Source organism: Marasmius oreades, chromosome 4 (assembly GCF_018924745.1).
Source record: "Marasmius oreades isolate 03SP1 chromosome 4, whole genome shotgun sequence".
Classification (NCBI taxonomy): Eukaryota; Fungi; Basidiomycota; class Agaricomycetes; order Agaricales; family Marasmiaceae; genus Marasmius; species Marasmius oreades.
Window position 1 is genome coordinate 2,330 of NC_057326.1, and position 12,737 is coordinate 15,066.

At 46.8% G+C, this 12,737-nt stretch overlaps 2 protein-coding genes across 2 annotated transcripts; one reads left to right on the top strand and one right to left on the bottom strand.

Annotated features, from left to right (window-relative positions):
* Positions 1 to 1,219: 1,219 nt before the first annotated feature.
* E1B28_006856 (uncharacterized protein) lies at positions 1,220 to 6,589 on the top strand (the record flags this gene model as incomplete). Its single annotated transcript, XM_043151557.1, has 19 exons — positions 1,220 to 1,820; positions 1,874 to 2,086; positions 2,135 to 2,695; positions 2,750 to 2,991; positions 3,048 to 3,302; positions 3,356 to 3,711; positions 3,762 to 3,798; positions 3,863 to 4,159; positions 4,218 to 4,391; positions 4,448 to 4,631; positions 4,687 to 4,845; positions 4,899 to 5,294; positions 5,351 to 5,398; positions 5,469 to 5,648; positions 5,695 to 5,766; positions 5,822 to 6,046; positions 6,098 to 6,196; positions 6,249 to 6,359; positions 6,411 to 6,589. 19 exons carry the CDS (start codon positions 1,220 to 1,222, stop codon positions 6,587 to 6,589), a joined length of 4,389 nt encoding a protein of 1,462 aa, XP_043009637.1.
* A 269-nt stretch (positions 6,590 to 6,858) lies between these two features.
* Positions 6,859 to 9,015, bottom strand: E1B28_006857 (uncharacterized protein; the record flags this gene model as incomplete). The annotated part of the gene is made up of 3 exons (XM_043151558.1): positions 6,859 to 7,805; positions 7,858 to 8,859; positions 8,913 to 9,015. The coding sequence occupies 3 exons, from the start codon at positions 9,013 to 9,015 to the stop codon at positions 6,859 to 6,861; spliced, it is 2,052 nt and encodes a 683-aa protein (XP_043009638.1).
* Positions 9,016 to 12,737: the final 3,722 nt, after the last annotated feature.

Here is a 12,737-nt window from a genome sequence, read left to right on the forward strand (position 1 = left end):
CACATTACTAGACTCCAACCTCGCCACCTCGCAATTACATTGTATTCTCCGTCTCGGATATCCAAGGAGATTTTCCGACGTTGCTTGATGGTTTTCTAATAAAAACAACAACAGGCATGATCACACCCTTACTAAGTTAGCATCTGGCTAGGACTTGACATTTGCCCATTCGTTCGTACCATTCGTTCTTCGTCCCCGACGAACACCGACAAACACCGACGAACCCGCGTTGAGAAACTTCTAGTCAACATTCACAACGAATGAATGCCCTACACCCTGCATCCTTTGCCTTGGATTAACGGGGAAACTTACGCATGTGCAATGGTCGCCTAGCCCTCACACCTGTCTTCTTCGTCCAGGACGAACGGGGGAAACTTACGCATGTGCAATGGACGCCTAGCCCTTCTTTGTCCAGGACAATTTGTTCGTACCATTCGTTCTTCGTCCCAGACGAACGCTGACAAACACCGACGAACCCGCGTTGAGAAACTCAACTTCTAGTTAATCTTCGTAACGGATGAATGCCCTATGCCCTGCATCCTTTGCCTTGGATTAACAGGGAAACTTACACATGTGCAATGGTCGCCTAGCCCTCACCTGTCTTCTTCGTCCAGGACGAACGAGAAGATTGCCAGTCACAGAAATCATTTGAGCCTTAACGATCTTAAGGACATCCACTCCCGTATTCATGGGGTTTTGTGTGTGCGCGATCCTCGTGTAGCAATCACAAAAGGACACCTGCATTATTCGTCTCGGACGAATAATCATTCTGGTTCTGTCTAACCTTTATTCCAATCATATTCACCCTGGATCCTTTTACACATGTGCGATAATTGCCCAGCCTTCGCAACTCCTTTCTTCGGCCAGGACGAATGAAAACGTACAAAACGGACAAAGTCGTAAGCCACTAAAGGGGTTTTTAATCGCCTATTCACACCTCCATTCTTAGCCTTGAACTAACAGGGATGTTTTCGGCTGGATTTCTGATCATGGATGGTCAAGAAAAAAACAAAAAAAAAATGACGCTTAAGCCAAGTCAGCTTTCCGATTTTGTGTCCGACATCTCTTTCCCTTCAAAGTATATGTATGGTCTTGCATCCTTCTCTAAGAACCCATTCTCCCCCTCATCCCCTGCAGCAGCCTTCTATCTTAACAAACGACGTTCTTACTCTTACCCATTCTCCAAGTCATCCGCTTCCTCATCGTCTCCGCATTCTTCATGCCTACACAAACTGTCCTGTCCGCTTTGGTTCAGGCCTACTCAAATGGGGGTGCTCCCTGGAATTGGGATACGTGGAAATCTATCACCAATGTTCACCACGGCCTCTTCCCTTCTGATGACTCACTCCTTCCTCATCGATGGTCACGGAAAAACGCAACCGATGTCCAGTCCTTCCTCAAGGAATGTGCAGACATTTCTTCAGATGTTGAGAGAGACAAATTCGTTAAATCTTCCCAGAATCCCGGGAGAAACTTTTTACATCAGTGGGTCTCTTCCAACTATGAGCGATGGGACATCCACAACAAGGTGGTCAGCTGTCTCAAAGAAGCTGACGTCCACCCGCTGCATATCATGACCAGGGAGAACAGCCTGACGTGGCCGAATTCTAACCTCTACCTCGGCCGCGCGCTCGATTCCATTGCTTGGGACTTGTTTGGTCCGGATGCCTTTCCAGACGGTACTAATGTTCTTCCGGCCAAATGGAATTTCTTGGCCTCCGCTATTGGTTTGCGATCATGGGTCCGCATCAGGGGAAAGGTGAAATGGGATCTCAACAGAATAAGCCAGATGGAAGAGGCAGCTACTCTGGCATTTAACGGTTAGTCAATCATCATCTCTGTCAAGTCCTGGTCGCTCAATCAATCCATTCAGAGATCAAGGCAGAGCCTCAGCCAACCAAGGCCGCCGTTGTCAAAACGTTGCGTGCTGTTGCCAAATGGAAGGACCTTGTTGAAATTTATTCGGTGACGGAAAACCAAGAGAAAGCTGATAGCATGGTCAGCGATCTCAAGGATCTCTTAGCCGCCCTGGGTGCAAAGGTTCCAAAGGAGAAGGGTACAAGGAGGATCAAGGGTCCTAGCCAAAGTACGCCTTTCATTCTCTTTCCTAGTTCTGCGCTGATAAAGTCTACAGGGGTATCGAAAGAGCAACTCAGTTCTATACACAGGATGGCATCGGAGGAAGATATCTCGGAACTAACAAACCTCTGGAATGACTATTTTGACTCGTCGGGCGTCAGAGACGAGGTTACCCCACCAGAACCTTCTGAGCTAAGTATCAACATGAGGGACGTGGATAACGGAGCTTTGGGGATGGAAGTAGAAGCTCTGCTTACTCCAGACGAGCTGTCTGAACTCTTGGGCTTTCGAAAAGGTCTTCCATACCTTTTTAACACCCTCCGCCATGATGGAGGTATAACCCCATGGGACAGTCCGTCCGACTTCGCCGTTAATCCAAGCCAACCGCTCAGAAATTCCTTTCAACCCCTTTCCTTGCACTGGCACCAGCTTGCCGGGATTTCCTCTATCATCCGCAACACCTTCACCGCTGACAGAAAGAAACACACTACCAATGGTATGCTTATCGCCGACGAAGTAGGACTAGGAAAAACAACCCAGTGCTTAGCCACAATTGCATTCCTCAATCAGGCGATATTCTTGCGGGAGAAGGGTTCTCCACCGCCGCCTATCCTCAGTAAAGCATTTCATCCCTTTCAGCATCCGGCTTTCGCTTACTAGTTCTGTCTAGAAACTTATAAGTATCTCCAATCACGAGAGGACTTTGAGGCTCTTCCTCACTTGATAGTGGTGCCTGGTACTCTCAGAGCACAATGGGTGCAAGAGATCCGGACACTTTTCAAGCCCAACAGCGTTGACATCCTTATCTACGACTGCGGAAAGTCTGGCAATAGTAGTTTCTGGGGTCCATCTGGTCCATTTCAGGCTTCGAAGCAGCCGCGTCAAAACATCATTGTGCTCACTACCCATACTGTGAGCTTATGTTTTGTTTCAACGATTCAATATCTGATCGCTGGTGTTTCCCTTAGTCAATTAGGCACGACTTCCAAAAGGTATATGGCCCTCTACCTAAGAAACGCAAGCATCCCTGGGATATGCCAGAGCTGCGCCGCGGGGCTCAGGTCCCGGATACAATATTTGGGACTAGGTTCCTATCAGTTGCCATTGACGAGGCTCACGAATTTAGGAAGGAAGGAGTGAAACACCTAGCTGCCCTTAGACTGACTCAGCAGGCTTCTTTGAAGTTGATTTTGACGGGAACACCTCTCCACACTTCTCACAAAGTGAGGGGTTATTTCTCTCTGAGGTTACGCTCTTATAACATACGGTTACGCAGGACATCGTGTCTTTGGCAAGACTGGTTGGAGTGCCGCACTTCTTTACCGAGGATTCACTTGATCAAGGAAGACAAGACGCAAGCGACTTGAGTAGGGCGAAGAAGCAGGATTCGAAGGCGACGGAGGAAGAGGTGCTGTCAGGCTTGCTAGCCTTGCCAAAAGTACAAGTCGAAGTTGTGCGAAGAATGCAGACGCAGGTGAAACCTAATATTCTCCGGAGAACGACGGACACCCGCAATTGGGCAGGGAACAGCCTCCTTAACCTCCCGCCGCACAGAGATATAATTGGCGTTCTCAACTTAACCGCGCGCGAGCTAAAGATAATTGAAGAACGGGCAGAAGCATCAAAGATGAAGTGAGTTGCCCACTTATTCATAATCAAGTATGTACTTACGGTGTTCTCAGTGCGAATACTGAAAATGAGAGCGGATTCGTTACCACTGTGAGTTTTTCATTTTCATATATATTTCTCTTCATTAGGCGTCTTTTAAATCTTGTGGATACAGAACTTCTACATCGACTATCGGAAAGACGTTGGCTATGCAAAGGAGAATCCGGACGCTCCCAATCCAACTTTCAAAACGCTTGAGGAATGGGAAGAGAAGAAGTCGACTAAGATGGATTGCTTGGCTAAAGTTGTACGCCACTATCTCTCGCACGACAATATTGCGGACGTCCAGTTCGTTGATGGTGCACCCATATTCCCTCCACCTCCTTCTGTTCCGCTATCTCAAAGTTCTCCAAGAAATCGCAAGATAGTCATATATGCGGCATTCCCATCTATGACACCAATCCTTCTCAACGTAAAGCGTTCTCTCTCCTTCTCATCCCTTCTGTTATCTGATCGCTTACTCACGGCAGGTGTTGAATCTCTATGGCATCGACTGCCTTCACATAGATGGACAGACCCCTTTGGACAAACGAGCGGCTATCGTTGACAAATTTAATGATCCAAATGGTCCTCGCGTCTTTATATTCTCCTCAGTCGGCGGAACTGGTCTCAACTTGTCTGCAGCAGACATTGTTATTTTCTTCGTAAGTAAATTACGCATCTATTTCTATACTCAAGCCCTATTGACACTAAAGCTTAGGACCAAACATGGAGCTCCCAAGATGAACGTCAGATTCGTGGACGTGCTCACCGTCAACCTCAAAGAAAGGTAGTGATAGTTATTCACCTGTTGGCGAATGACACAACAGACATTTTGATGAATAATATGGCAAGCCAAAAGAGAGACATGTTCGAGGCGTTTGTTAATAAGGATATGGGAAAAGGTCGGATCTCCATGCTACTTGAAAACTAGCTTATTGTTCACCCATTACTTTGCAGACTTGCAAAGTCTACTCAGCAGCCGGACCGTCCATGACGCAGAGCCTCTGGATCAACCTGACGTTGAAGACGGGTTGGAATTCAAGTCTAAACGCAGGACATCCCGAAGGCTCAAAAAGGATAAGGAAGGAGTATCAGTCTCTAAGAAAGCTGAAGAAGGTGCGACATCTGTTCTAATCGAACGTGAACATCATTGTAATTATAACCTATAGGGCGTTCTGGACCTGCGGATGGAGCAGATGCTACAATGACCAGTCGCTCCAAAGCGGCCACCACCAGAGCCACCACCAGCGCTCCAACTACAGACGCTTCCTCTGCCAACCACACAGACAAAGCCATCTCCAAGGGCACTTCCACCGCGATAGCCACAGCAGCCGCAACAGCCGCTACCAACGCTACCACCACCGCTACCACCGCTACCACCTCTACCACTACCACAGGTGTTGAGATGGATATGGAGATGGACGGCGAATGGTCCATGAGAGGTGAACAGGGAGATAAGTCCGGATTGTCATCTGATGGAGATATGGATTTGTTTGGAGCCATATCGGATCAAGACTATGCCTCTTCTGAAGGCGGTCACGGTATTACTCAAGATGGTGACGAAGGTATGGGCCCTTCCACTAATGGCAAAGCGTACTTATAGTGATTTCTATTTTTTCAGAACCTGCAGGCCTTGTTCAAGCTATGGGAAGCTCAAGAGTGGATGAAGGTGAAATCCAGTTCGCTCCTATACGTATTGTTTGACCCACCTAACGCACTTTAACCTTCTGTCTACTCAGATGACGATCTTTTTGGTTCCTCAGCTTCCCCCCCTCGGCACAAAGCTATTATCTACCCTCCTAATACAGAAACAGTAGATGGTCCTCTCTATGAGAACCTGGTACCCTATTCCAGCTCACCAGCTCCTGAGTCTCCTGTCTCTGAACAACCTGCTGAACCTGCTCAGCGTACGAAGTTACGTAAGTTTTCACTGTACTGGCAATGACTGTTCTGATAGCTTTTCAGCGCAAATGGGAAATTCAAGGGCAGCTACCACTCGCCAATTATCGACCACTCAGAAGAGGTTAAAAGAGTTCCGTACGCGTTGACTTCTTAATGGTTTAACCTAACCTAGACTAAATATAACGTTCAGAAAGGAAACTCCTTGCCAGCGCTGAAGAACCGATGGAAGCTCAACCTGGGCCTTCCAACTTAGCCATGATTACAAAAACAACCTCACCTTCTACAAGCACGGAGCGGTCAACTCAGCATGAACGTACGTCCAAGAAGAAAAGAAAGCAGAATGATACAGTATCTCCCAATTCTGCTCTACGAGAATCCAAACGCCTTACCATCGCAACGCCCGGTTCTATTACTGGTAACCCTTCCCCTTTTTGCTTAAACATTATCAATCTGAGAATCTTTGCAGGTTCTAACTCAAAATCTTCAGCCAAGAGTGATCTTAACATTGCCGGTAGTTCCTACAGTCAAATGACACACAGCGAATCCTGTGGGAAGGCTGATGCAAGTTCGTGGTCTACGGTTTCTGTAACCCGCTAACCCTGCTGATGTTTATATAGCATCCCGTCCATTACTGGTAAGAAACCCAATGATGGATGCGAGGAGGGTTTCTGAATCTATGCGAGTTGGCGCTTCAGGCCCAACCAGAGCGCACGTCCTTGGGGCATCTGGTTAGTAGAAGTTATAAATTTTCACGAAATTTGGACTTGACTTGTTTAAAGGCGCTAGACAGAACGCATTGTCTCATAGACCCCAGGATTTACAGAAACGTCGCGGTTTGCCTTATAACATTCCGAGCTACAGAAAGTCTTCCAAGGTCTTAGAAGAAGACGTTGACTTGGATTTGGATGACGAGGATATAGGGACTAGTAAGGGACTGAACGATTACAGAAGGAAATAGCTTTATTTTTGATTCACGTAGTTTTCAAAAAAGTTTATTAAGTATCTCATCGCCGTTCCCTCTTGACTATATTTCCATGCACATACATTGCAATCACTTCCTCTGAGTCAAAGCGTGGACATGTTGAAAGCGCTGCTCACCCGAGTTCCGAGCGCTTGACATCACGTCTTTCGTTTCGTCTGAGACGAATGGTCAAGAAGTAGTCAAGAAGATAATCAAAATCATTTCATAAGTAGAACTGTACAAGGTGTGAAACAAATTCTTACTAGCTATGAAAGCTGATGAGGAACAGAAGCTGCACGGCAAAAAATGTCCAAAAATGCTATAGTATAGGAGGAAGCGATTGCACGCTCTACAACCCTCACGGTCTCCAAGTAATTGTGCGCTTCTGTATTCCTAGGAAAGGCATCCAACAACGCAATGGGTTTCTGGATCCTCCACGTTGACATCACGTTATGAAGTCCTTCAAGAAATGGTATCCGATTCCTAATGGACGGCGATCCAAGTCCACGAGTTTCATTCTTTGGAAAAATAACATTGTCAGCTGAACCCGTGTAACACTTATCAAGCAGCAGCTTTCTTTCAAGCGCAGGCATACTGCTCATATCCAGTCGAGTGTCTAGAACCAAAAGCTCTCTTCGGAAGTTGAGCTCAAAGAGCTCCCACATCACTTCACGAACGGTGCTGTCAGATGGAAGCCTGTCGCCGCTAATCTGCCTGTCTCTCCAAACCGCTTTCGCGGAGTCCAAGTTCTCGAGATTCAATGATATCTGGCTTTCATCGACAAACTTTTTCAAGCGATTGTTCATCTCGTTGAGGAATTTTTTCGAACGTGAGAGACCATCAGAGGACTGTGATGACTGGGAGGGGTGATTGTCGAATCTAAGCTCTAGTAGACTTCTCCACTGCTTAGCAGTCAAGGTACTTGGGTCAACGGAGAGCCGAAAAAGGAAAAGGTCCCGCAATTTGAGCCAGTTCGAAATCAGCCTAGCTTTTGTGGAATCATCCTTGGCGTTGATGAACAGCCTTGGGGGTGGAACTGCAAAACCATTGTCGATACCGTTCGGCGGTGGCTGAGCGTTGTTGTAACTTGAGAGGGCAGCTAGAGCATCTTGCCATGCAGTGATACCAGATGGCATCAAACGCGAATCTGGATCTAGAAACGTGTTGATTCCATGGCGGTCTGACTGTTTTGGATTACCCTTCCTTCCTTGATCTTGACAAAATGTTAACGTACGCAAAAGAATCTAAAGTGTAAAAATACGTACATGGAGTAGAACGGGAGGAACTGCCCACCACGGAAGATGAGGAGGAAAGCGAAGTTCGTACGAGTGAGGTGGAACTACGAGGCTCCGATGAACCAAATAAAGACGGGTATTGTAGAAGAGATTGAACATATTGCGCCATGGCGAGATAACGTTCTGGCTTGTTGGCAAGTCCCGTGTAGATGACCCTGTGTGGAGGAGCAGCCTCTCCAAGGTTAATAGTATATCCGCAATGGAGTTCAATACTAAGCCACGGGTTTTTATCGATGAAGTCCCCAACTTTGTCGATACGAACGTCCAACGCCTGACTGATTGGCCTGGTGTACCACACGGGAATCCCTGCGTGAAAAAGACGATCTACAACATCTTGATCGTCGGCGAATGCTCCCACTACTCTGCCATCTACAGGGACACCACCAGATACCCCACCACCGGATACATTCCCATCCATATATCTCTCCCTGAACTTGTCGATCCAATCCAGCCTTGCCAGAAGTTCGAGGTAGTGACGTTGTGCCAATGCGAATCGTTGAAACGTTACCATTCTTGTTGCCCATTGGCTCTCTAGCCTCTCCATCAACTGGCGAAGATGAGTAGACTGGGAGGTAACATAACGGTCCTCTTTCTTACTCTCCGCCCGCTCAAGAACCCTTGAAGCCATGGTATCGAAAGCCCAATAAAATCCTCTATACAATCTCCCCATTCCTGTACAAATGTCCAGTGTTGCTCTCTCTTCGAAGTCTGTGATTTGGGGTCTGGCCCAGGCCGCGTAATGGGGGTTCTGCTTATCAGTTGATGGAAGCTGAATGACAGAGAGATGTGCGATGTTGCGGTTGAAAGGCTGAGGGAAGAGGAGGGGATCGTCTTCGCCGAAATGTAGATCTTTGCGCAGACGAACTCTACGCTCGTTTATCGGAGGAGCATAAAGGTAGTCCATGTTTGGCGTTGTGACGATCACATCACCTGGGTACGCGTTCCCCACACGTCCTTCGAACGACCGAATCGCTACAATAAAATATGGCGTTAAAGAAGGCTATTTTGCAGGATTCGGAACGTACATTTATTGGGGTTAGAGAAACGGGTGAGAAGTGTCTGGTCTTCCAAAAAATCTTCCGTTTGAAGAGAGCGATTGAATGCATAGGGCGGAATCGACTGTGACATCTTCTCTAACTTTATGTTTATACTGAGACAGCAACACAGTTAACGATAAACATAAACGTACCTAGAAATGCCGGGTGTACAAAGATAAAGAGAGGCGAAGTAAGAGTCTGGTCCAGAAGGAAAGGTCCAATGAACAAAGACAGACGTCTATTGCCCAGAAGCGACAGAAACGAATTCTCGTCGCGTACTAGCGGCACTTGGCCGTCTGGCAGGTTTCCAGGAGGTATAGAATTTGTGTTAAGAAGTACTATAATGGTCAAGAATTAGTTTGTAATTAATTTTTCAGAACGGCACTTACAATGTTGAGGGAGCAGACAATGTCGACGCCGCGCAATGTTGACGTTAAACGTTGAAGTTGCGTGTTGAGCTGGGGCCGTCAAATGCCGGTGGCTATACACCAAATGCCGCGCTCGGAACAATGACGCTCTCTCTCCAACGTTCTCATGTTCGTCCTCGACGAACACCCAGTTCCGTTCTGGAGGCGTCAATGTATCTGACCAGGTAAGTCGTAATTAATCATGGGAAACTCCGCTCGCTAACATTCAATCCCAGAAAACTTAGGACCTGGAGAAGCTTGGCAGAAGCTGGGGGTGCCAGTGTTTCGGAAGGAGGTATTTGGTTGGGCATTGGCGGAAATATACTTCGTCCGCGACGAATAACAACCCTAAGCATGTAAGTTTTTGTTCTTACTCCTTGTTTACTCACTACTCGCTACAGATGGCCCGTTCCTAACCTTCAAACTTCTTTCAACAACAAAACAACAAAACAAAACAACAAAACCCCGCGACCATAGAAGATAAGGTCGTTTATTCATTTATTCCCCATCCCCTCTAATCCCGTGGACACCCAGTTGTCTTCGTCCTGTTGGGATCTTGGGGATTACGGTCTCGACCAAATCCACTTCCAACTCTCTCTCCGGGATTCTCTCTACAATATACGACTTTGAGTCAATATCATACGCCGGTCGGTTGCTCGACGGTGTTCTCTTGCTGTTCAACCTTGCGTCGACAGTCTCCCCAGGAAGGTCAAACCTTCGGTTACGCCCGGCAATTGCACGTATGTTTTATTCACCATATCCCTTGACGCTTGTTGCTTGGAGTCTAACCGAATATTCAACCACAACCACAACCACAGGACATAGCCCTAACGTTTGTTTTCCTTTTTTTTTCATTTCTTCCTTTCCCATTCATCATAGGCTGGTTTCAGGGTTGTCGAAAGGGAGAGGAATATGCGTTCGTCCGTTATTCGTCGAGGACGAAGAGTCATGCTAAAACCCATCAACAGCCTGTGGTTATGCAAGAATGCCGCGGCAACTCGGGTTACTAAATCCGGGTAACTCAACTCTCTCTCCAAACCTCAATGTCACTCTTCGTCCTCGACGAAGACACACTGCTTGCTGGCCCTTGCTCAGCATAGGTAGTCAAATATCTTTTCCCAAATCCCCAACCCACTAATCTCATGGACACGCAGTTATCTTTGTCGCGTTGGGACCTTGGTGATTAAGGCGCTCATTCAGCCAACCTGCACCCACCCCTACTCTACGATACGCGACTTTGTCTCGATATCAAACGCCGGTCGAGTATTCGACGGCGTTCTCGTGAGCTGCTCGAATTTTTGACAGCAATTGACAGTATTCTACCCTAAGGCGGTTCAGCCTCTTCAAGGGTGCGACTGCTTGACGGCTGAATCTGACTTTCTATTTGCTTATCTTGTTGGCGGTTTTGTTCTGTGAGTGAAGGTCCCTCCAGGCGTGAATTTTCACTCATCTCGTCTAGGACGAATGTATAAGGATGAGGACAAGAGTCAAATACGTCAAGAAACACAGGAACCCGCATAGACTGGATTTGTTATATGACGTTTTTCCACTGAAAAGATCAAAAGGGGAGCGGGGCACACCAACAGAGTAGTATACAGCGGAGTCAGTTTAAACTTCAACGTAAAGTCTCTGAGTCCTGACTGTACATTTGTCATAGCTGAATGCTCTTTTTCTCGATAAATCTTGATTCTCTGATGCGTACGTTCGTCGTAGACGAACACCCTTTTTCTCAATATATCACTGACGTGTATCATGTATGTTCGTCTACGACGAACACTCTTCTCTCGATATAAGTCTCTGACTTGTACATTTGTCATACACGAACACTCTTTTTTTCTCAATAAATCTCTGATGTGTACATTAGTCGTAGACGAACGCTTTTTTTCTCAATATAAAGTCTCTGACTGTACATTTGTAGTGGCGGAATGCTCTTTTTCTTGGTAAATCTCGATTATCTGATGCGTACGTTCGTCTACGACGAATGCCCTTTTACTTGACTTATCTCCGACCGTGTACATTCGTCTATGACGAACACCTTTTTACTTTACATAACCCCGACGTGTATATTCGTCTATGACGAACGCTCTTCTCTAGATATAGATCCTCTGACGTGGACATTTGTCATAGACGAACGCCCTTTTTCTCGATATATCACTGACGTGTATATTCGTCTACGACGAATGCTCTTCTCTCGATATAAGTCTCTGACTTGTACATTTGTTGTACACGAACACTCTTTTTTTCTCGATAAATCTCTGATGTTTACATTCGTCGTAGACGAACACTCTTTTTCTCAACATCAAGTCTCTGACAGTACATTTGACATAGCCGAACGCTCTTTTTCTTGACATATCTCTGACATGTATCTTTGTCTACGACGAATGCTCTTTTACTCAATATTCTCCGACGTGTGCATTCGTCCATAGTCTTTGTAAAGCTCCTTCTATCTCTGTCCCTTGCCTGTCACTTTCTCTGTCTTCTTCTTTTCTCAAGCAAGTCTCTCTCACTGTCCTGTTCTCTGTTCCTCTGTGCTTCTCTCCTTCTCTATCCTTAGCATGTGCCTGCCTTTCTCCTTCTGTGTCCCTGACAGTGCCCTGCCTCTCTCATTCTCTGTCCCTAGTCTGTCCCTAGTAGTCCCCTGCATCTTCTCTGTCCCTAGTCGTCCCCTGCATCTGTCCTTCTCTGTCCCTAGCTGTCCCCTGCCCATGCCCTAAGGTTTCCGCCCCTAGTCGTCCCCTAGGTAGTCCTAATAACCCTAAGTCTGCCCTAAACGGTAACTCCAAATGAACTCGAATACAAAAAGAATTGAGGTCTAAGGTCGTATAATAGACCGGGCAAGATCCTCACCTCAATATCGTGGGAATCTGGTGTTGACCGGCTCTGGAACCTCAAGCAGAGGTGCAGTGGTGCTTCAATGATGCGCCGTAATGTGTGTATGAACGAAACGAACATTTCTGTCACCAAGAACAGGAGAGCAAGGCCAGTGGATAGACAAGCAGCAGCAAAATACCGGTTTTTTCGATTTTCCGGTATTGCGTCATCTACGGCTGACGGAATAACGGTCTAAAGGCTTCGGATAGGTGGAACGGAATGTAGCCCTTGTGAATAGCTTTGAAATGAGCTACTCAGCTCGAGAAACGGACCAGTTGATGTAAACATATGGAGGACTTTTGTGTCCAGGCTATGATCACTGTAAGGTAGCTTCTGTCCGGTGTCTCTAGGTCGTGCGGGAAGAGTCCGGACAGCCGGCGAATGGTAAGCGCAGTGTTTTGATAACCAAAAGCAACATTTTTCTGACCAAGAGAAAGAGGGACTAAATTGTGGATGGTCACATAGAGTGCAGATGGCGGTTTTTTCCAGTTGCGGGGACTTTTCGGGTTATATCTCATGTAATATAGGGTCCCTT